This window comes from Scleropages formosus, chromosome 15 (assembly GCF_900964775.1).
Source record: "Scleropages formosus chromosome 15, fSclFor1.1, whole genome shotgun sequence".
NCBI lineage: Eukaryota > Metazoa > Chordata > Actinopteri > Osteoglossiformes > Osteoglossidae > Scleropages > Scleropages formosus.
The window spans coordinates 10366614-10390847 of NC_041820.1; the positions used below are offsets into that span (position 1 = coordinate 10366614).

At 46.1% G+C, this 24234-nt stretch overlaps 1 protein-coding gene across 10 annotated transcripts in view; it reads right to left on the reverse strand.

The window, feature by feature from the left end:
- Window positions 1-2527: 2527 nt before the first annotated feature.
- Window positions 2528-24234, reverse strand: part of greb1 (growth regulating estrogen receptor binding 1) — a 31135-nt gene continuing 9428 nt past the window's right edge. For 4 of the 10 annotated variants that reach the window (XM_029258709.1, XM_029258708.1, XM_029258707.1 and 1 more), the window contains exons 7-33: window positions 23647-23781; window positions 21844-21969; window positions 21005-21127; window positions 20519-20638; window positions 19322-19507; window positions 18420-18770; window positions 17104-17232; window positions 15662-15772; window positions 15297-15494; window positions 14871-15051; window positions 14159-14342; window positions 13487-13623; window positions 12866-13205; window positions 12435-12550; window positions 11849-12048; window positions 9848-10359; window positions 9410-9512; window positions 9138-9293; window positions 8698-8834; window positions 8151-8312; window positions 7807-8011; window positions 7361-7553; window positions 6740-6961; window positions 5652-5811; window positions 4153-4353; window positions 3328-3466; window positions 2528-3178 (exon numbers count right to left, since the gene is read on the reverse strand). In XM_029258709.1, coding sequence (XP_029114542.1) covers window positions 3015-3178; window positions 3328-3466; window positions 4153-4353; window positions 5652-5811; window positions 6740-6961; window positions 7361-7553; window positions 7807-8011; window positions 8151-8312; window positions 8698-8834; window positions 9138-9293; window positions 9410-9512; window positions 9848-10359; window positions 11849-12048; window positions 12435-12550; window positions 12866-13205; window positions 13487-13623; window positions 14159-14342; window positions 14871-15051; window positions 15297-15494; window positions 15662-15772; window positions 17104-17232; window positions 18420-18770; window positions 19322-19507; window positions 20519-20638; window positions 21005-21127; window positions 21844-21969; window positions 23647-23781 — 4991 coding nt within the window. In that variant the 3' untranslated portion in view covers window positions 2528-3014. Of the gene's footprint in view, window positions 3179-3327; window positions 3467-4152; window positions 4354-5651; window positions 5812-6101; window positions 6212-6345; window positions 6433-6739; window positions 6962-7360; window positions 7554-7806; window positions 8012-8150; window positions 8313-8697; window positions 8835-9137; window positions 9294-9409; window positions 9513-9847; window positions 10360-11848; window positions 12049-12434; window positions 12551-12865; window positions 13206-13486; window positions 13624-14158; window positions 14343-14870; window positions 15052-15296; window positions 15495-15661; window positions 15773-17103; window positions 17233-18419; window positions 18771-19321; window positions 19508-20518; window positions 20639-21004; window positions 21128-21843; window positions 21970-23646; window positions 23782-24234 lie in introns of those variants that run through there. The other 6 variants (XM_018734551.2, XM_029258713.1, XM_029258712.1 and 3 more) reach the window with 6 other exon arrangements.

The following is a 24234-nucleotide window of genomic DNA, read 5'->3' on the forward strand; positions in this document are numbered from 1 at the left end:
TCTCGGTACCTGACAAAGTCCTCCAGGGGTCCACTGCCAAGCTCCCTCATGGCTCTCCCATACGAATTCATCTGTCACATTGACACTCAGACCCACCTTGTCCGTTTCTCTGAGGGTCCACCCAGGCTCAGGACTCTATATAACTGGACTTGGCATGTTTCCTTGCTGATGTTACCGAGATGTTCCCGAGGAACTTGGTTCCTATCAGAAACCCGAGACATCCCAGGGGTTCTTCATCCAGCAGAGCTGCTGACTTGGAGTGGGACACGTTCTCACATGACTTCAAGAAACTTGCAACACTCAGTTTTTCTTAAACACACTCACACACACCGACACGTGCACACATTTAAGAGGTCGGTGGAAAATAATGTAGTAAATACAGCATGTATAAAAATTGCCTTATTCTTAGGCCTATTTAGACTTCCTGTGATATCCAGACCCACATTTTCCCTGTATTATGGATTACTATGGTGTGGCATTTAATATGCATAATGTACAATTAACATTTACATTACCAGTTTCAAACCTATGGCTGCTCTGTCAAAATAAAGCAAATACAGACATTTTAATAGCTTTATTTTGGACTGAAGGTAGAGAAAAAAATTAAACCAGTGCTCAAGAAACTAAAACCTTCATTATGCTTGTGAAGACTAGTCTGCCCTATGGATATTGTGTAATATCTATTTTTGCAGATTTTTCCTTTTCTTCCACCGTGTTTTTGATCAGGTTTATGCATACCTCTCTGCCAAAGTGTACATTACAGGATGATGGTCCTGTCCTGGGTTTTCTCCTTAATTTGAAGCCCATCAGTGCATATCGGGTGAGTCATCAGGGAGTTGACCATCCTAGGGCACTCGAGTAAATAGCAGAGCTCCCATTTCAAAACAACTCATCATATGGTATCTCCACACCCTGGTGCATCCCAGGAATTGTGGAACTCACTCACCACCACTCAATCTGCTTCTCATACTACAGGTTTGACTGTACAGTCAGAAAATAGTTAATGCTCCTTTTATAGCCTCTTCCACAAGACATCTATTATCATACATATATCACCGTATGTCATTGCACTCATTAAAGATTCTTAGTTCCAAGCTATATTCAAATACATAATTGAATGTTCGCAAACTTCGGTCGAATCTCAGCCTGTATTCAATATTGAAATACTCCAGTCGACAGTCTCAGTGTAATTTCACCATTTCTAAACATTGTATTAATTTGTCACATGATTATATTTTTTTTTCTTATATGAGATGGAAAGAGCTGCTTCTTTGAATGAAATGTGCCTATATGAAAATAGTTAACCTTTATTTTAAAAAAAAAAAAAAAAAATTAGATGTCAAGTATCCTGACACACGCTTTTATGGTAGTCGGACGTGTGTGTGTGTGTGTGTGTGTGTGTGTGTGTGTGTGTGTGTGTGTGTGTGTGTGTGTGTGTGTGTGTGAGAGAGAGAGAGACTGCGTGGCGAGGACTGGGCCCTCGTGGAGACCCGAACTTGGGCACCGCTGCCACTTTGTGGCCACAGAGAGTCATACACGCAAACCAGAATGTACAGTAAATAAAACACGTAGTATTCTCTCTACAGCACCTGTCTATTACAGGTAGACCCAAAGTATTTATTTGCATGATTCCATTCTCAAACTTAAAAGTTCACTACTGAACAAAACTGAATATTCTAAAATGTATATTCTCAATTTGCTGACCTCATTCGGAAGCCAACATCTACAACCTCTTGTCCCGAGCAGGGTCGCGGTGAGCCGGAGGCTACCCCACAACATAGGGTGCAACATCCAGGATAGGACGCCAATCCAGCACAAAGCATCCCAAGCACGGCTCAAACCCAAGTCCCACCACACAGGAGCTACGGGCTAAACCCACTGCACCACCGCGCCATCTCATCCTGAATCTTCTACGTATAATGTCAGCTCAAATGAAAAAAAAAAAAAAAAATCAGTTACAACTGTGAATGCGGTCATCTAAACAAAAGAGAATTTTACACACCAAAGGCAGAGATTTTAAAAGACTTTATACATTTATATACAAAATCATACTGCATGGGTGTATTACAATATATGGCATTATAATAAAAATTCCTCTGTTGAAACTAACAAAGTATTAACTACCAGGGCAAAAACTGCCTTTTTGGTAACACAATATGCCTCACACAATATATCAATTTTTACAGAAATAAGTACTTTTTACATGGAGCAAAATTAACTTACAAACTTACAATTACATAAGATATCACAAAACAAGAAAACGTTAAATCCCACTACTGGCTAAAAAAAAAAAAAAAAAAAATCACAAATATTTCCTTTGGTATGGTGCTCTTCTGACAATGATAAACACACACAGTGAAAGAAACCGCTTGTCCCAAGGCAAACCAGAGCCTAATCTGGCAACACAGGACGCGAGGGGACACACCCAGGACGGGACGCCAGTCCACCGTAAGGCACCCCAAGCAGGACTTGAACCCCAGGCCCGCCAGATCGAGACCCAGGCAAACCCGCTGCACCACTGCACCCCCCGCAGCAATGATAAGCATTTACATATAAATACACATTTTTACATAAAAATTAAAAACATACAGGACATTTTGACAGTTTCCTGAAGATAGGGACATTACATCACATATTGATACAGTTCTTCAATTATGTGCCGCTTTCAGGGACTGGATTCTCAATAGTGCGCATTAATGCAGCTTTTCAGCAGTCTGCACACTTTCCAACACTGCGAATTAGGTGCCATGTGCATGTTTTCCGACTGATGCCTGTGCACTGCTTGATATTGGTACAGTATAATTTACTTATAGTATTAGTATTATTACATACTAATTAGTGTTACACGAAACTATTTGTCTTAATGGTTAAAATGTGATGAGTTAAAATTGCTGACAACAGATTCATAAAGATAAAATATGTGCAGCCCTATGGAGGGGTCAGTGTTCACAAGGATTCATGGATGCAGCACGCCCCCCACCCGCTCCTCGCCCTAGTTTACACATCTGCGACTGTCACACGTGCTTCCCCGTGAGGAAGAAGATAGGCCGGTCCTCCTTGGCATTCGCCGTCTGGAACTCATCCCGCAGGCGGAACCTCCACTCGTCCTCCAGCTCCAGGCGCGCTACGGTCTGACGCAGGGAGCTGCGGTCGGGGCAGATTACGCACAGGGTGGCGCCTACCGAGGAAGGAAGGGTTACAGTGGAAACGCAAAGACCTGCAACCTTAGGGTCTTTGGGCTGAGTCTCAGGAGGAGCCGTGCTATATCAAAACGGTCTGTCTTCGGAGAGAAAAACAACCGGCAAACACAACGTGTGAACGTTTCACCTTTGAGAAACTGGAACTTCTTGAGGAAGCTGGGAGTGACAAAGGAGTCGCAGAAGTAGAGCAGCAGGCCGCCGAAGAGGAGCCCCGTGGTGCTGATGTTGACGGAGTGAGGTCTGGAGCTGATGAAGCACACCGTAACCTGGAGACGAGACAGCGGGATGTGTGTTCACGCTGTTAGCGGCCACATAGCAGGACAGTAGCTGGAAGATTGGCTACTAGTTTGGCTTGGAGGGGGGTCATATCTCACCAGAGGTGCCCCTTTATACCACCTTTCTGTCTTGGAGTCTGAGAAAGAAGGAAGCCGTGCAACAATTTTCTCATTACTGACCCCCCCCATCCATCAAGTCCTTCTATCACATAAGCATTTTCATAGCTCTCTCTACAGCTGGTAGCATGCAGTTTATAATGCTGGGACTCCTAGAAATGTAGGGGAAAGCACTAAAACTGCTTTAATAAGCTTACAATTTAGTACGCACCTTTCTTACCTTTTCACGCGCATGGTGAATGGCCATGTTTTTGGTATTTCTTGCTGTAATCCCTTCTATTTACTAAATCCCAGTGCTGTATTGATATATACTGTAATGCCAGATAAGCTGTATAGGTTAAACAGCCTCAGTCGAGAGATGTCAGAATATTCCCACACTCGGTATCTCGAAGGCATTATGAAAGGACACAAAGGCACCATAATGCCCATCTTAATATTTAACTGCACCGGCAATGAAAGGGACATTGCGGTTCGAAACCCTCTGCGCCTTTTCCGAAACGACACCGAACGTAGCTGGACTCCACGGTTGCCATGACAACAGCCGCTGCCGCTTGGCTTACCTCAGGGCCAAGGTTGAGATAGCAGTCGACGGACAGCACCGGGTGGCTGTAGTTTCGCACGCTAAGGGGGAATAAGTGCTGGCTCGTGTGCTGCAGGTACTTCTCCAGGAGCAGCTGTGCAGGTGCAGCCAGGAAGGTGTGCTTGCTGTCGGGGGCGCAGACGTACTGGGAGGGGGGCAGTGAGGTAGGAATGTCCGAAACCTGGGACGACCATTAATCGCACTCTTTAGAGGCCTGACACTATAAAGGAGTCATAACGACACTTGTAATATCTACAAACCCTCAGCTAATATTCAGGAGACTTAATATTACATTGAAAACTAAAACATAGAAATACACTACTAAGGTGAGGGAAGCAATTTTTCTACACTTCTATGTTGTTATAATCAGTCATTAATCAACAATCAGCATAAACCTTCTGTATATTTTTAGCCATTACACTACATTGTAACATTATGAATTACAAAAATTTAAGCTACAAATTTCCAAGGGCAAAAACATTTTTAAGTTTATTAATTTATTTTTAATGTTATTTTCTTTCCGTTGTCCGTTTTGAAAGAATTTTGCTTCGCGTTTTGTGAACGTGATTCGCATTTCCGCAGTCATCAGCCAGCAGCAGAATGCCTCCGATCGGCATAAAAAAAGTGGCACCGATTCATTCGGAAGTTCGTGTTTACAGCTGTGTCTGGTGTTTGTGAGCGTTGCCGATCAGTAACAAGACAAGGAACATCGTACGTGTTTGTGGGATAAATCAGTCAACAACTGGTATCGAACAGAAGTTCGCCGAAACAATGCGTTTTTATTTTGTCATTTTAAATTTCATTCTAATGTACCCTGAAATTAATAAAAATGTTAAAAGTCTTACAGTGTACTTTGTATTTATTGTAACTATATCCGAGACTTTTACAGGATCCAACTAGCGAATAAATTGTGGTCCCCCTCTATTATAAAGCCTTTATCGATTGTGTAGATAACAATGAAAGTCGAAAGCAGTTGCACATTTATGGGGCGAGTTGGTCAACAATCTACACTGCGTAAGAGTGTGCTTTTTTCATTTTCAGCAACTGTAAATTAAACTTAATTTTAATGTTGCTTCAAGTTAATAAAAGATAGAATTCCTGCAACGGACTGGCATCTCATCCTGGGTGTACCCTGTATTGCACACCGTTACTAGGATAGTCTCTGGAACACAGGGGCCCCGCACAGAGGTACTAGTATAAATGTTTTTCATTCATTACAGATTTATACGACCACTTACAGAACCTAAGCTATATGCGGAATTTCTATAACCAAGCTTTTATTGATTCTGATGTAATGGTAAAAGTGCCTTAAGATATTCAAAGAAGACTTAAGACTTCTGTGATCCCAGTTGTGTTTTTAGGTGGAAGAGCCAGCGTACCTTTGTTAATTTGTAAAATTATTGCTACGACTCCTATGATACCATCTGTGTTATTAGAGGTGATGAATATACTCAGCTAAGGTCAAGGAAAAATGTAGACCTTAGCCATGGGATCTGGTGTGACCTTGGTCTTGATGAGGAAGGTGCGGTGTCCCCCAATGGCGATCTGCTTCTTCATCACGCTGAAGTTGTTAAAGCGGAAGATGAGAATGCCGGCACTGTGAACCCGCAGGTTGAAGTCCACGCCATCGCACAAGAACCTGATTGCACGTGGGGAATGTGGAGAAACACTGTTAGCTCTCAGATTACACTCAACCTGTTTACGCTGATTTATTTTGAACTGGAATATGTATATCTGATGTTCTGATGTCATGTAACTTTCTGTAGCGTATCTTTCTACTGAAATGTATATATTTCTGTTATAATATAAAGAATTTGCGGATTCTTCTTTTGAACTGTAATATAAAAATAAGCATCATTATTACATATTACTGTATTTGAGTAGAATAAAATAGTAGTGTACGATGTCTGGGGGGGGGGGGGGGGGGGGGGGGTGACCACAGGTACTCAGGCACCCAGAGGTTTTTTCCTCCCTTTTTTTGTAGATCTGGAGTTTTCAATTTTCCTCTCCTCTGCAGTCAGCTGGCTTACTGTTGTTATCTATAAAATTAGGTAATTAACAGGAATCGTGTTCATCATGTTCTTACTTTTACATTTACGGTATTTATTTAGCAAACGCTTTTCTCCAAAGCGACTTCCAATGAACTCTATGTAGTGTTATGAGCCCACACACCTTAATCACCGTGGTGACTTACACTGCTAGATACACTACTTACAATGGGTCACTCGTCCATACATCCATACATGTTCTTTGAGTCACTCTGTTGAAACGAGAACTATAAAAATGAATGAAGCTGAAACTTTATATTTGCTGGAGCAATTCAAGTTATGCACGCTGCACAGGAGTTTTGCTTTTACACCCCTGGTCAAGTCACAGAGTAAAACACACTTAACTAAAGAAAGTAAAACTGCAAGGTAATGTAATTTAATGCAGTTTAACGTCAATGTGTACATATCACAGTGCACATAGAGGTTAAGGTCAATGTAACCTTGGCCACCAATGGTCTGTTGGAAGGATGACAAGTGAGAAGCAATAGTGCTTCTGGGAACTTCTTGCTCCTTGCCTACCGGTTCTGGTTGAACTGGACGTCCTGCGTGAGGTCCACATTAAGCAGCAGGAAATCATGGAGGTGCCCTCGCGAGAATGGTTCCCGGGGCCGGCCTGGCCCGACGCCTCGGCTGGACCACTTCCGGAGCCCGCACAGGCCATAGCGCGTGATGTCTGGTGACGACTCCATGTGCTGCAGCACCTGCTTCAGGGACACGTTCTTCTCCGTTACGGCACCCCCGCTGTCCAGGAGGACAGAAACATCAGCGTTACAGTGAGCTACGTTGTGAAAGAGATACTATTGGTTCAATACTCCCAAAAGGCATTAAAGCGCTTTCATTACCATCATGTCGGCCTTAAATGATGTATTAAACGTACTGATAAAACTTCTAATTAAGGTACTTAATGTTCCACCAATTGCAACTATTCGATAGTGGAACTAAAGAACAGCATTTTACATACATGCACAAAAAACGGAATTCTGTGCATTATCCACTCAGCATTAGTTCAAAATATATTATGCTGCATCGCAGCCGTTAAAAGAAAAAAACCCATTCCATCTTTATGTCCTGTGAAGATGAAAGGAACAGGCCAAATGTATTTAAAACACATGTATGCAGCTGAAATGAAAAAGCAGATACCACAAGAATCGGGCGCTGGGAAAGCCGCACCTCCGGGGATCGACTTCCACGGAGTTCCACATGACACAGGAGTCATCGGCGAGGACGATGAAGGGCCAGACATCCTGCGGGCGGCTTCCCTGCTCCACCTGACGGCTGCGTTCCAGTTCCAGGTTATGGTAGGACAGCTCCTTGATCAAGAAGTGGGCTGCACCTAGGAGAGCCAAAGTCAAAGGTGGGCAAGATCACTGGCAGCTGAATCACAACAACCTACACAAGTTATCTGGATTTTGAGTATTATCCATAATCAGCTGGACCCCATCTGTACCTTGCAACTGTGTGCAGACTGGGCCATTCTACCATTACAATTCATTACAGCTTGTTCAGACCTCAATAAATCAAAAGGCAAGGTGTAACAGAGCAGCAACAAGTCTGAACAGCACTGTGTAGGACAGCAGTCCACATACCGATGCCGGCACCATTGAATATGGAGGGCAGCACCAGCATGATGTGGTTGGGCCAGTACTTCTTGTAGACAGACAGCTCATACTCCTTGATGACCAAGATGTGGAGGTGTGTGGCGCCATCCATGGCGTGGTACAGGTTGAACAAGCCATGCTCATGTCGTCCTGTTGTAGGAGTGAAAATAGGACTCTTGATGCTGTTGGGATTCTGGAAGAAAAAAAAAAAAAAAACAAGTTTACCCGTTAAGAAAATGATACATACGTAATAACCATAAACATGGCAGTATGACTGTATTATCAGACAGTAAAACAAATCCATGCATTTATGGAGGCAAAGCACATAATACCCAGTCCGAAGTGAGCGGAAGCCTCATGCTCTCCAGCTGTCCCCCGGGGTGGCTGAAAGCAAAGTGGTGTTCCTTGGACTTGGGAATGATGAAATAAAGCTGAATCTCCTCCCCCAAGAGCAGGTGGGAAAAGGTGAAGGTGTGCAGAGTGGACTCGTAGAGCTGAGCACAGGGAGGGGGTCACAGAGGTCACACTCAAGAGGCTACATCAATTCTACAGTCTCTAATAAGGTGAGACCTTCACAGAGAGACCTTCTGCCTGATTATGGTGCTTTAGAAAAATAAAAACCATACTTATGCCGTCTGGACAAAAGATTTTGCACACTGGTGGAACATCAGTTAGTTTTTAGTTGCACTGAAAGACTGGAATTATGAAGCTCTTCACCCCAGAAACTGATCTGGCAGTACAGATTTCATCTTTCAAAATGCCACATGAGAAGGTAAATGACTGCGCAGAACGATGATCCGTTTGCCATTTCAGTCTTCTATTTCCGGGACACATCTGACTGCGGGTGCGGTGAAAGTGTTGACAGCTCGCAGTGCTCACCTGGTATCTGGGACTGAAGCCCATGTACTGATGACACTGCTCACAGTGATGGTAGGTGTTATAAGCAGCATACTTGGACAGCTTGATTCTGGAGGTACGTCGCCGCAGGTACACTTCGTCCTGCCTCCGGACAATTCCTGTGGGGATCGTGGGAGGAATTACGCCGCAGGTCAAATCACTATCAGGACTGATATGTACATTGATTATCAGTAAAGTGTTTTCCAGAGGAGGGTCACTGCAGTCTGGAGCCTATCCAAGAAACGTGGGGCCGAGGCAGGGTAGACCCTAGATGGGATGCCAGTCCATTGCAGGGAAATCACACAGTACATGCAATCCAAAGTGACAAAATTAACCTTAAATGCATGTTTTTGAGCTCACTGGGTAGACAATGCAAAGAGTACTTGGTAAAATGTGTCAGTAACAAAAGAACAGGTGCTAACCGTCTCCAGCAGAGGTGAAGTCTGGTGAATATACAGTGCTGATGTCCTCAAACTTGGGGTCATGAACAGTGTAATCGAAAGGCATGGCTTTGAGGATGTCGATATTTGGCCAAGATACACCTGGCTGATGATACTGAACTGGCTTCACAGGAACACCTAAAAAATACATACAAACATAACGCTGGGTAATGTTTTAGCGATGTTGTTAAAGCGATGTTACCAACAGCGAAAAGGGTAAAAAAATCATAGGAATAATAAAGAAACTAACTTACTTAAGTTGATATCGTCTTCATCATAGACATCCACCTCCATCAGTCTAATGAGCATCCGGGAGAGTATGCCCAAAAAGCGCAAGTAAGCTCCTGTTTTCCCAACCTTCGAAAAAAAATGCAAAAAAAATCCTTTTTGAAGTTGCACAGAAAGCAAATAAAAAGAGAGGGAAATCCTCAGCTTCACGGGAAGCATCAAAATTTTTAAACCTCTGTGTCATACAGGTTCAAAGTAAAATGAAATAAAACTACCCTTAACCATAGTACATAGTCTACAGGAACAGCAATCTTGTTGGTATGATTCTACTGAAAGACACAACCAAACACTATGAAAGCACTGCAGTGACGGCATAAAGGGGACGATGATGATTCATCTGATTGAACTTTTTCAGAAAATCACTCAGTCTGATGCACAGGCATGATAAAGAGATGGGAGTATACCTGGGGTGGCCCGCTGAGGAGCAGCCTGCGGGGGTGGAAGTTCTCGGCCCTCCCCTCGGCACGGTTGCTGCTGTCCATGTGTTGCGGTCCAGGTATCGTCCACTGGCGATAGTAGAGTGACTGCTCAGTGCAGGTCATCATCTTGCTGAGCAGCGGGCGGAAGGAACTGGCCCACTCGACGTATGGGTGTGGCAGGAAGGATGTGGACTTGGGCAGGCCACTGCTGTCCACTGAGGTCAGGGCCTCATATGCAACCCTTGGCAGGAGCACCACGGGCGGCCGGTTACGGCTGTGGGCCCAGGGGCAGCGGCGGCCGGGGGATGAATGGGAAGAAGCCTGTGTGGACGAGGATGGCCGTCTCTTACACTGGGCCGGGTCGCCAGAAACGATTACGGAGCTGCCGGGGGTCTGGCGGACCCCCTGCTGCTCGTGATCCACTATGCTGCTGTCGGGTAAGGTTAACAAGCCAGCTGAAGGAACTGAGCGGTCCAGGCCAGGAGGATCCGCACTTCCTGTAGCAATGATAGAATGAAAGAAATGGACGTCAGAATTCTGACGTTCATGATGAAATAGATTATATAAGGCATCCCAAAAAGTTCTAATAAAACACCCACCGGAGCGGTAAATGTCAACCAGTTTTCTTGTTGCTTTTTGTTTAATCACATCGACTCATTTAGCAGACACTTCTCCAAAGTGATGTACGCCTCTGAGAAGAAAAGTGTTACACGAATGCGTACGCGTTTATCCAGCACTTAGAAGATCAAGGGAGAGGTGAGTCTGAAACAGGTCAGTTTTGAGACCCTTCTTAAATATAGATATTCAGCAGTTCCGAGCGAGAGAGGTAGGTCATTCAATCACTTTGAAGCCAGAACCAAAAACTTTTGTGTTTTGGACCTTTTGTGTGTAGGACTACCAAGCAGGCTTGATATGCTGAGAGAAAGGCAGACTTAAGTAAATCATTACTCCTAGCGATGATGTAGGCAAAATAAGCTAGTTATCCAATTTGGTAGAGTTCTCAACAAGAGGATGGACCAGCTGGGAGATGAAGGATCCCATTTTTAGACAGGATGAGTTGTAGGTGGTGATCAAACAGCAGGTAGAGATCTCCAAGAAGTAGCTTTTGAATACATAATAACTGGGAACCACAGACTGTAGTGTGAATACCTATGATTTCAGTCGCATAACAACGGTCCAGTTGCTTACTGTATGTCACTACATTTCACGTATGTGGTTTATGTAAATGAAAATTGTCTTTTGCCTGTATTAGTAAATGGCTGCTCCATTGTTACAATAAATATGTACGCCACTCCCCCACTATACAAACCTAAGTCATTTCTTAACATCGATTCAAATTAGTTGTCCCTATTATCAACGTTCATTAAGCGCTATTATTGGCGTAGCTTTACGTAAATGAAGCGTGTTTGGACATTCTGAAAGCTAAAAGCATGTTTTATGGCAGCCGTCAGCATACTGTAGCATAGGGCTAATTTTTAACATCTTCTTTGTTGAATGTTCATAGAAGGTGTGCGTGGAGGAGATGGAAAGCCAGAGTTGAAAATGGAAATACGGAAGAGCAAACTGTTGGCGCATTCCATCAATAGCAAGAGTGAGGACTTGCCCTGATTGGTGAAGATGTTTCACACCTGATTTGGTGCACATAACAATGGGTGGAGCCCTTAAAATAGGGTGAGTCATGCAAATCGGGATGAGCGAACATCACACACACACATTGGCCAAAGCCGCTTGCCCCAAGCCGGAGCCTAACCCGGTAACATAGGGCATGGGGCCGGAGGGGGAGGGGACACCAGTCCGTCACAAGGCACCCCAAGCGGGACTCGAACCCCAGACCCACCGGAGAGCAGGACCCGGCCAAACCCGCTGCGCCACTGTATCCCCTGCTGAGCAAACATCTGTATAACAAAAGTCTATAACTTGGGGTTAGGTGTCCACCGTTGCATGAATGGTTCAGCCTGTAATGCTCATCCAGGGTGGTGTACCCACTATTTCCCACAAGCTCCTCTTCCTCATTGTCGGTGCTGCTCAGCTTCTCGGGGTCGCTCTCGGACAGGTCGCTGACAGGTGGACGCCCCCCCTGTGCTTCCGCTCTCACTAGGTAGGCTGCGAGGCCCAGCTCCTGCTCCAGCGTGGTGCGTAGGAGATGGGAAGGGCTGATCAGGCGCAGGTCGCAGTACTTCAAAGACCTGGGAAAGGGAAGAAATATCAATGTAATTGAAGATTTTGATGAGTAGCGTTGAAAGCCTCTGTTTCTTTAGCGCAAACCCATGCCCTTAACCCCGGGAGAACTTTCGGGGGTTACAAATAAGCAGTCAGAAAGTCTGTGTAGAATAACTGGAGCAGACAGTGACACAAACATTTTGCTGTGGGGTCACATTTCACCTCACCGGTTCGCAAAAATTAAGCTCCACACTGAAGTGCAGTATCCAAGAAAAGAACTTCTTACCCTCATTCATAGTTCTCCAAGTATATTTTTGTTTAAATGAATGAGGTTTTTTATTTTCGATAAGACCAGAGTTCCTATCTTTGCAACGATGATTGTCCCATGTTTAGCTTTACTTATTCTGCGTACCTGGGCAGTGACTCCCCCAGGGGGTCCATCCCACTGAATATGAGGATGCACGGCAAGGCCTCCAGCTCTAGGTAAGTGCGTGGCGTCCAGTTGGAGTCCTGGATGTTCAACCATGTCTGGGTGAGTAGAACCACACAGAACTCCTTTCACTGGGACAGTCCACACGTCAAGAAGCATCCCAATCACAAACTGCGGTTAAATACCCACCGGCACGTAACTGGAGATGTACTCAGAAATAAATGAGCTTATCTGTGAAAGGTCTGACAGCAGCTTCCTTTGTGAGAATGCCCCAATTTCAAAATAGATTACATAAGGTATCTCAAATAGTTCTAATAAAACACCCACCGAAGTGGTAAATGTCAACCGATTTCCTCGTTCCTTTTTATTTAATCACATCGACTCATTTAGCAGACGCTTCTCCAAAGTGTCACCTTCAGCTGTTCCAGGAAGTGCCTGCTGACGGAGAGCCCTGAGCCGGGGCTTCCCAGGACGATTTCGAAGCGATCCTGCAGACCCAGGGAGTCCCGCACACGGCGCAGACGCTGGTGGGCCAGCGAGGCCAAGGACAGCGAGGGGACACGCAGCAGCACCATGTGGCCGTGGTGCCCGGAGCAGCCCCGGGAGGAGTCCAAGAGGTCCCGCACCAGCTCCAGCGTCTCCGCCGACGTGTGCTTCTGCAGCCGCGAGCGGCCCGACAGAACCATCAGGGCCAGGGTGTAGTGCTGAATCAGGACGTAGGTCCGGATCACGGAGCTGTGCAGCTTGGGAAACCTGGGCCAAGGCAGGGCACATACTGTGACAGTGTCCCTTTAGCGCTGTAATTTGAAGCTCTCTCTTTTCAGTCCTTAGAAAGGCCATTTTCATGTTGCGCAATCTTCTATAATGATCCTGATACTGACATGTAACAGTTTTCCATTACAACTGTGTGATAAAGTAGTAATGAATCCGTATTGTATAATACACCGTACAACTCCCATTAAGGTCAATTTTTGTGAATCTTGTCATATTGCCCTGTGTGTTACCCATCAGCCGCTCTGGAGTGTGACTGTTACCTCTCCCCCAACGCGGAGGCCATGCTCTCAAACAAGCTGTCGTATCGAAGCAGGGGCAACCCGCTCCCCGAACGCGTAGACTCCAAGAACTCGGACATTCCGAAGTATTTGGTTTTTTCCTGATACAAATCCACGTCCTGCCCTCGAGAAGAAAAAAAAACGACAGCCGAAATTCTGGCATGAAAGTCCAGTTTTCTCTTTTACTTTTATTCAAAACTGCCCTAAGAGTCCAGTTTTATTCCTATAACACAACGCAATCCATATTTATGAAGTTCACACTCACACACACACACACACACACACACCATCTGAAACCGCTTGTCCCATATGGGGGACACACCCAGGACAGGACACAAGTCCATCGCAAGGCACCCCAAGCAGGACTCGAACCCCAGACCCACCGAAGAGCAGAACCCGGTCCAACCCGCTGCACCACCGCACCCCCATTTATGAAATTAATAAGCATAATATGCTATATGCGTACTAGGACTGATATGTAGCAAAATTAACATCTGCAAAATGGAAAAAACGGCAACTAATCTAGATTGATTTTAGAATTATTTAGTATAAATCACCAGAGTTGAAACCATATTGTCACAAAATGAATGGTGAAAGAGCACTTGTGTCTGTGCTGCGTGGGCTTCGTCAGCGCCGACCGTTGCAGGAACTCACGTTGCTGAAGCTGGACGGCCAGTGCACCTCATTGTAGGGGCTGATGCGGGTGCTCTGGGTCTGCAGGGCGAACGGGAAGGAGGTCACATGGAGGGTCACGATGTTGGGGGCTTCCCAGATGCCCTGGCAGTTCAGCAGACTGTCCACCAGGCCGGAGCAGGAGTCCCCCCCAGCGTAGGGTCCCCTGATAAGATGAAGGCAGAAACAACAGAAGTTCTGTCTATTTCAGGATTACAGCTAAATTGCACAAAACTAACGGCACAGCAGTATAAAAGCCACTTTCCATAAACCTTTACTCAGCTACTCAACTTTTCTGTATTTTATGTTTTTTGAAGACCTACGCACTTTGAATGTTTTTCAGTCACGCACGAAAACATATTTTACAAAAGCTTTTAACCTACTTTGAGGAAATGTTCTCTATTTTTGCATATTATAGGTGTTTTAATTGATCAGGCCTTTTTTCACTTATAGCGGAAGTCGAATGACCATATCATAGCCAAAAACGCCCATATAAAAAAATTACACATTTTCATAAGCCGTTGCAACGGTTTTTCATTGTATGGACCCTAGCACATGATGGCTGAGCGTGCAGTATCTCAGCCGAAGGTGCGACCACTGATAAAATCTGAAGGCAGTGAAATCGAAATTCCACAGCAGATCACAGACTGGTTATCAGTGGTCTTTTCGCTTGAAAGGACAAACACTACTCTACCTGCTCAGGTCCCAGTGCGCGTGGTCATGCACCAAGATGAAAAGGGTGGAGGGGTTGATCCTCGAATTGTGGATGAGAGTGTTGATCCTGCCCTGGGCCTCCCGGTTCAGCCGCACCACACGCTGCTCCGCCTCTATGTGCGACGTGCCCTTCGCGTCGAGACCCAGCTCCTGCAGAACGCCTACAGCAGTGGCAAAAGCGCTCCGGTTTTCAGGACTGTGCAATAATTTGTCCACACAGTCAAGCTGTAATTTTAACCTGTTGTGACATTAAAGGCGATTCCTCCGAGAAAAGTTCTCGAAAAGATTAGTGGAACCACGCGTTCTCGTGCTAAGTAAGGCGCATCCCTTCGAGACCAAAAGTGAACTCCTCGGCTCGTGTTTGGAGGAGGGGTGGGGAAATAGGGTGGGCAAGCAGGAGGTTTACCTGAGCTCCACAGATGCAGTGCTATCTGCTGAAAGGTAACCTCGGACGGTGGGACTAAGATGAGGAAGTCCACCTTGTCAAAAGAGCCCAGGTCCAGGTTCTGAGTGCTGGAGTCGGCGATGGCGCACAGGTGGGAAAGCAGCTTTCGGGCCACAGCTAGCTGGATCGGACGGATCTCGTGCCATTCCACCCGGTACTCTGCACCAGAGGGAGCGCCTTTATTGGTCGTTCGTGACCCAAAGGTGTATGTCAGCTCTTGCCATGTCCCAGCCCAGAGTTTTCCAAGAACGACCCTGTCTCACAGGGTATTTTTAATCTCATCGAAACAGCAGCGCATAGACCTGGAATAAGGGAGCAACTCTCACCTGTGCAGGCGCCTTTGAGGGACTCCCCTGAGGACTGGAGAATGCTGGATAGCGATGAATGGCTGTTTCCCTCCAGGCTAGACTCCTCTAACAAGGCATCCACGTTGCCATCTGACAATGCAGAATTTCACAGACGGTTACTGTGCTGCAGTGAAATTTTTCATACCGGACAAATCAATAACACAAAGCCCAGACAGGAGGACCGCTAGGAACAGGAAGGCATCGGCAGGAGTGAGGGGAATGTGGAAGAAATTCGACATAACTCAAAGGACCCAAGACAGGAGAGAGCGTCTTACTTTATTTCACCTCAGATGGAGGGAGAGTTCCCCGTCACCTGTGTCAGCATCTAGGGAGTCTCCCCGAGCATCCAGCACACACATATTATATAGTTCCAAAAGCACATGCTACATACATGATAACATTTCTCATTGGTTTCGGTACGTCCCGCTTCTCACACAGCGGGCTTTCTACAGCAGTTACAGAACACATCAGTTGTACATTTAATGCATACCGTCATTTCTACTGCATTTTCTTATTTTTCTCTCACAGCAATGATCTGTCACGTCCACACCCGCACCGCAATCAGCAATCACCTGATGCCGACTGGGCTCCCGACGACAATCAGAGCGCTCGGCTTTAAAAGACCCTCCTCAGCCCCTTTGCGCTCGCGGAATCCTAGAGACAACCGTCCCTGTTTGCGTCTATGTCCCGTTCTCTTTCATTCCTAGTTCCCGTTCTTCGTTCCCCGTTTGTCTACGGATCTTCACTCCCGTGCTGACCGCCGATCGACCGACTCCTCGCCCGTCCCCGACAATGAGAACTCGCCTGACCCCCCTCGGTTCCAACTAAACGATCCTGCACCTGGGTCCAGCCTTCCCAGAGGCCTCATTTCCGCGTGACATGATCTAAGTGCACTTACACTGATTTAGTTGCTGGATCAAACAACCACAATTTAGCCTTAGTGAGATTTAAGTATTGTGAACATTCCTTACATATCATATAAGGCAAGTGACATCAGTACTGTACAGCATAGTATAAGAATTCTATGTTTTATAACCTTAAGCATTAAACTGATAGCTAAGGCTTTCCTTTGTCTTTTCAACTTTTAGCAATTTCTTTAAAAATTTCCTCACTACTATTATAGATGCACATCACAGCACGTCGAACAGAAATCTCTGTCACGACAAGGTGTAACTAGTGCAAGCTGATTGTTATACAAACTTTGGGGTTCAAATGACATCTACTCTTAAGCCTGGATTCTCCTGAAACGGCTTTCGCTGTCAAAAGAGTACAATTTTTATGTGCCTAGTTTCCATACTTGACATTACTATTGCCCATTTTAAGTGAAAATATGGAGTTATCAAAATGTAGTGTAGTTTTAGTTGTAGTCAGGCCTAAATTGATGTTTCAGTAACAGCAGGGTGCCAGTGTCCTGGGCTTACCTGGGCCCAGAGAGCTGAAGAAAGTGTCCAACTCTGCCACCTTCCCAGTAGCCAGCTGGCGGGCGATCTCCTTCAAGCTGTCCGCTGGGGTGTGCATGCTCTCAGCCAGGGCCCGCGCCTGCTGCTTCCCTGACACACAGTGCAACAGGGCCCATCACATATCTTGATACGCACAGATTTACATTTACATGTATTTATTTAGCAGATACTTTTTCTCCTAAACAACTTCCAATGAACTCTATGTAGTGTTATGAGCCCACACACCTTATTCACCGCAGTGACTTACACTGCTAGATACACTACTTACACCGGGTCGCTCATCCATACATCAGTGGAACACACTCTCTCTGTGTCAGTCACACACCAGATGACAAGGAGTGGGACAGAAGACAATGTGAGAATGGAATCGGTGCATGCAGAGTGTGTCTGAGGTTAAGGAATGCAGAATCTTGACAGTCAACACACAGGATATGGAGACCGACCAATGCCTACATGCATTTGGTTTTAACAGTACATAAAACACTACAAGAGAGAAGTGGCCATTCAGTCCATTCTAAAGAACTTAAATTATCTGTCCAGCTGAGCAAGTAGTAATCTGGTGTTGATTTTAAGTTAGAGACGGTGACTCGGCTACACTACGTAGGCTCCTCAACTTAAGAACACAATTAGGACAAGAAGCAGCCTGTTTTTCATTTATTTTGTCCATAAGTCCAAAGTCACTGTTACCACTAAGTCACAATCAATAAAAGCTTAAAAAAACACAGATGTCCCTAGATATATTTACAGGTTAGGTTCTCTAACAATCTTGGATACAGTTATAATAATAATAAAAAAAAACTCTTTATAAGCTTATTATAATATTTTGATATTTGACTATAAATAAAATACATAGGGTTCACAAACTCCTACTGAATCCTGACTGTTTAATGGTTCATGCTATAAACACACGCACTACTTGTCATCTTGCTACAAAGACCTGACGAGCTGTATACACTGTGGAAGTAAGTGGAATTAAAGTGGTCTGTTAGAGTGTGTTATACTATGTCCACCTACTAATGGCTGCATATAAGGTTAAAAACAGACATTTTAGGAAATAAACAATTAAAGCAAAATGAATAAAATGCAATATGAGACTGTTAAAAGAATCTGCAATAATTTACTTTCGGTTAAATTTTTAACATTTCAGATACTTTTATGACTTGCACTCGTATGTCTGTATCTCAAAACGTTCGTTACTCCAAATCTGCAACACAAGGAACGAGCGTGCGAAGCACCGCGATCTTGCGCCACAGATTTCAGCTGAAGCTGCTCCTTACCTGTAACCACCACACAGGATTCGATGTCGTGGCCCCTCGGTAAGCAGATGATGACCACGTAGTTGGTCTGGGCCAGCTTGCCCTCCTGCAGACACAGAAAGGTGTCCTCCAGCCCCTCCGTCAGCGATCCAGCTGTATCAAGCACCAGCACCCCTTCCCCGCAGGAGCTTGCAGCCAGCTTGGCTAACCAGGGCAGCTGGGAGGCCGTGAGCGGCTGGGCCGGGCTGGGCAGCGTGGGCGGCGGCTGACCGTGACCCTGCTGGTACTGACGGATCTCGGTCAGGTGGGACTCGCGCCACGAACGCATAAAGATCTGCTCCAGGTCTTCGATGAGGGGCACCTGGTCAGGCGCTGGACACCGAAAAAGGACTTTAACACCCAGACTACCCAATGCTTTTCTTACAATTTCCTACATTTACATATTTAGGGGGCACCTTTCTCCAAAGCGACTTCCAGCGTTAAGCTACTTACAATTATTTACCCATTTATAGAGCTGGGAAGTTTCACCGAAACAACTGAGGGTAAGCGCCTTACTCAAGGGTGGTACGGCTGGAAGTGGGATGCAAACCTGCAACCGTTGGACCCTAAAGGCAGCGGCTCCGAGCAGTACACAACCAGCCGTCCCCCAGTACACGTAATACCAAATACTATCAGTGACCTTTAGATCCGAAGACCGCGGTTCTATCCACTATCGGCCGCCCTTTAAGAATTTCCCCGTATCTCTCGGTTAGTTGCAGAGGCTGCGACTGGTGTAGTTCAAATTTTAATACACGCAACTTCCAGCGTAAACAAAAACACACACAACTGCGAACAAACACAAAGTCGCACATACAGGCCCACGTACGTAAAAACAGTAACACACACACGCACACACACGCACACACAGGCTCAGGGCAGCTCACCCAGCTGCACCAGGTAGTAGACAGTGAGCAGTATCTGCATCTCGGCAGACAGCGGCTGGATGGGAGAGGCGCCGTACTGCTCGTAGACCCTGGGTAACGTCTGCGCGCTGCGGTAACACGCCTCCAGCAGCGGGCTCACGGTGACCTCACACACATTCCCGCACAGCGGAGGCAGACTTCCGTGACCTGGGTCGGGGGTGGGGTACGGGGGGAGCGATGCAACATGAGTGAGACTTATGAACAGAACTCATAACTGATTTTCTACAGCTGATGTCTGTCACACCTTGAACACTCTGACATAATGGACTTTAACAGATCGCATCCCCAGGCTTACATCCCGATGACATAGTACGACCTACCATGGTTTCACTTCAGGCTAAACAGAAAATTACCCATTCAAACCCGATGAAATTTTGTGCAGTGATATTACGAAGGAATCTACATAAAAAAAATAGTATAATCTTAGTAAAAGAAGAAACTGACACACTATGGCAGACATACATGGAGGGACTCTTCAGATACCAAAACGGATGTGAGCTTTTCTGTGCGGGTGGGCTACATGTGAACTTCTAGATGCCACAACAAAATGTGCTCAGTATTTAACTCAATCCATCCATCCATAGCCAACAACCGCTTGTCCCGAGCAGGGTGACTACAAGCCGGAGACCGGTCCGGCCTGGGTGCGGCCCCTCCCCTGACCAGGGCCGAGCGGACACACCTAAGACGGGATGCCGGTCCACCGCAAGGCACCTCAAGCAGGGCTCGAACCCCAGACCCACCACACAGCAAGCACTGGCTGAACCCACTGCACCACCACACCACCCCCAAATATTGAACTCACACACACACACACATTGGCTGAAACTGCTTGTTCCAAGCGGGGTCACAGCGAACCGGAGCCTAACCCATCAGCACAGGGCACAGGGCCGGAGGGGAAACGCCCAGGATGGGACGGCGGTCTGTCACAAAGCACCCCAAACGGGACTCGAACCCCAGACCCTCCGGAGAGCAGGACCCGGCCAAGCCCGCCGCACCGCCGCACCACCGCACCCCTCCCGAATATCGAACTGTAATTCATAAATATAAGCGAAGGATATCCTTCCCGGAAGTCTGGTATCCCGCCGCTCAAAAAACACGTCTAACAGCGTAAGCTTAATCCCGGACACGGAGGTGCGAGGCGAAAGGTGTTCGCCGTACCTTTCAAGATGATGGGCTGCACTCCGCAGGTCTGCAGCAGGTTGTCGGGCACTGTGACTGCACCCTCTGGGGGCGGCAGCGGTGAGCAGCCCTGGGACGCGCACAGGGGGGCGCTGTTGTCTAGCAAACAGCAAACACAGCCGATACAGACAACCCAGCACGGCAGCACCAGAGAAGCCAAGCGCACTAGAGAAGCCCGCGGCCACGAACACCCCGTTCTCGAGCCCTGTCCCTCGGCCAATTAACCGTTTCCCAAAGTTAGCACGGAGTCAGCTACTTTTCAAATGCATTGGCAGTTCTTCTTATCTGGCGCAGACATGCAAACTTGCAAATGCGAAAAGCTTTATTTCACCGTGCCTTTGGGAATACTGAACAGTACAGGGATTTACATTCTCGCGCATTTCAGACGAGCGCAAACACCATTCAACCTGCGTTCACATCCATATGTGTAATGTCGCACGTCTCGTGGTTCATACGGCCTATTACCTAATTTATTGTTAAGGGCCGAGGCAGAAGAGGTCGTCTTTACGGCTGGCTCGGTCGCAGGGCGCAGCTCCGGCGACCATCCCTTGTGTCTCTTTTTGGGGGGTCCCGTGTTCGCTATCGTACCTTAAAAGCAATAAGCACGCCTTTAAAATACACGCTGCAACCGCAGCGCTGGCAGAACCAAAAGATAAAGCCATGACTTTAACGTAAAATCAGCGTAGCCAATATGCAAAAGATACTAGCGAGATGGAGATTTTAAGAGTAAGCAGGCTACTGTAACCGGACCTTATTTCCTTAAATTGTTCACATGAGGAGCAAACATAACAGAGCACAGGACCGAAACACTACATTACAGTGGGAAATCAAATGAGGAATTTGGGATAAAACAAGCTGGAAGTTTCAGGAAGGAAGCACTCAATTTAACAACAAAACCGACCTTAGTGTCTTATGGCTGCATTTTATTGACCCGACAGTCCGAGGGGAAGAAAGGAGAAGAGGCCACTTTACTGCCCCGGGTGCCGGATAACGAAAGAGAGCGTAACAAAGAGGAAGAGCAGGAAAAAATTTCAGACAATAGAGTGGGCCCTTCCTAAAGTCATGAAGCAGTTAAAAGCTGCCGTGGACCCTTTCAGGGAGGAGTAAACTCTGGGGGAGCTGTTGGTTGTTAGGTGTTGCTCTAATAAAGGGAAGAATTTGAATTTTTCTCACAGTTCTTAGACTCAGCTGCAGCTTGCAGCAAGTCTCTCTCTCTCTCTCTCTCTCTCTCTCTCTCTCTCTCTCTCTCTCTCTCTCAGTCTCTTTGTAGATGGAAATTTAAAAAATGACAAACGGACAGGTACCTGTCATCGGGGGTTTGCCCGGGGGGTGCCTTGGTTGCTGAGACAGGGGACAGTCTCTGCTGCTGGGCTGGGTGGGTGGAGCTCCTTGAGGGTAGGCTGGGGCTGGAACATCAGCAGGAACACCAGCTGGAGGTCAAGACACAGCAAGGAAAGAACACAGTGAAAAATAAATTCAAATTCAAATCTTATTCGTTACATACACAACCATACACAGTACGACGTGCGGTGAAATGCTTTTATGCAGCTGTCCCACATAAGAATCTAGAAAGACAAACAACAGGTACTAAAATCTAAAGGAAAAAATATATACAATCTATTTATGCATACGTAAGACCCGAATATATAAATATCTAATTATAAAAATTTGTGCGGCATGAGGCGTAGTGCAATATGGTGTGCAACAGTGCAACGTAATGTGCAAGATCGCGCGGGTACTTCAGTTTGAGTTTGTATGCGAAATGGAACAGCAGAGGTGGAGTGGTTCCTGGAGGTGACTGGTATTTAGTCCTAGGTGTTGTATTGGTTGAGGGCCCGAACAGCCTGAGGGAAGAAGCTCCTCTTCATCCTCTCCGTATTGGCCTTTAGGGAGCGGAAACGCTTCCCTGACCGCAACACAGAGAAGAGTCCGTCGCTCGGACGGCTGAGGTCTTTCGCTGTTTTCCCGGCCTAGTTCTAGCATCGCTTGCTGCAGATAGACTGCAGGTCAAGGAGCTCCGTTCGGATGGTACGTTCAGCTGAACGCACCACCCTCAGTAGAGCCTGTCTGTCCTGCTGGGTGCTGTTCCCAAACCAGGCTGTGATGCTTCCTATCAGGGTACTCTCAATGGTGCAGGTGTAAAAGCTCCTTAGCACCTTCGGGGGCAGTCTGAAGTCTCTCAGGCGTCTAAGGTGGTAGAGATGCTGCCGGGCCTTCTTCACCAAGGTGTTAACATGACAGGACTTCCAGCACTTGTACTAGTAACATTCAGGTCACACAATAATGTATCCAGGCGCTACAAAATACACCAATAAGTTCCCTATAATGAGCCCAAGGTTAAACTCTGATCCGTTAACAACAACTGGTTGTCTAATGCAGGGCTATGTTGGTCCAGAGCCTATCCCCGAAATGCTGGGGGTGTGACAGGGCACACCTCAGAGAAGATGCCAGTCCATTGCAGACAAATCACTCACTGTTTCACTCACAGATGAAAAACACCGAGGGGTATTTAGAGTCATGTATTAACCTGAAACACGTTTTTGAACTGTGGGAGGAAACCTATCTGAATACAGGGAATACATGCAAACTCCATGCACCAGCTCAAACTCTGAACCCACATTTGGACCCACAGGTGCTGAGGCACCTACCCAAAACTATCACAGAAAAACCTTCAGTGATAAAACACTGTTAAAAGGCAGCAAAAACTGAAAGAGGGATAAAATTCTCTTGAAAGGCAGTATCATTACGGATGACTTTGTGTGAGCCCTTATTCAGTTGCTTAAAATTATAAGAAGAGCTCAGCAGTAATTGCATTATTAAAAATTCCTTGATGGGTAACGTTCTGATATTTTGAACTTTGTTCTGAATTAGATTTTCTTTATGTTTAAAAGAAAAGGCATGAATCACACATCTGGTGAAAAAATGGTAGAATCTCTTTGCAGCTTGGGCCTGCATTAATTATTGTTCCAACCTAAATTAATCTTGACAGTTTGTTTTATGAGAATTCACCTCAGGAGCAGATTTTCAGGGATGAATTACATTCATCATGTGAAAGAAGCCTGTGAATTATATGCCTTCTCATTTCCTTCTGTGCTTTGTCATCATACCTGTGCTATTACCTGTCGTCGGGGCGACGTGACCTATGCCTGACAGCATCTCCATGGCAGCGGGGGTGGGCAGCAGTTCCTCTGAGGTTATGTGACTTGCACAGGTGTTAGAAGCCATCTGTTTCACCCGACCATCTGAAAAAAAAAAGAGATCCAGACACTTATGAATTAAAAAAAGGCAGTTTCATAATACAAGTGCGGACACAGACGTTGCTAGCGGCAGCCGGCAATGCGGTGGTCAAAGCTGTCACTTTCCAACAGAAGGACCCAGGTTCGAATGCCAGCTCTGCTGTAGTATCCCTGAGCAAGGTAATTATCATGAATTGTTCTAATGAAAATGACCTTGCCTTGGAGAAAAGCACAAGCTGAAGGAATATACAATAATTAGTGCTTTTCAGCACAATTTTTGTGATGTCTGGTGCAGAAGAGATGTTACAAAAAAAATTCGAAATTAATGCACGGATTCTTCTTCCAGTGCAAAAGACCCATGGGGAGCATACAGGGACAATAATGACAGTTATGACCTCCAATGCCTTGTGGCCACACAACCGCTCTCAGCAGCGTAAGCGGCTCAACCAGTCCATCCAC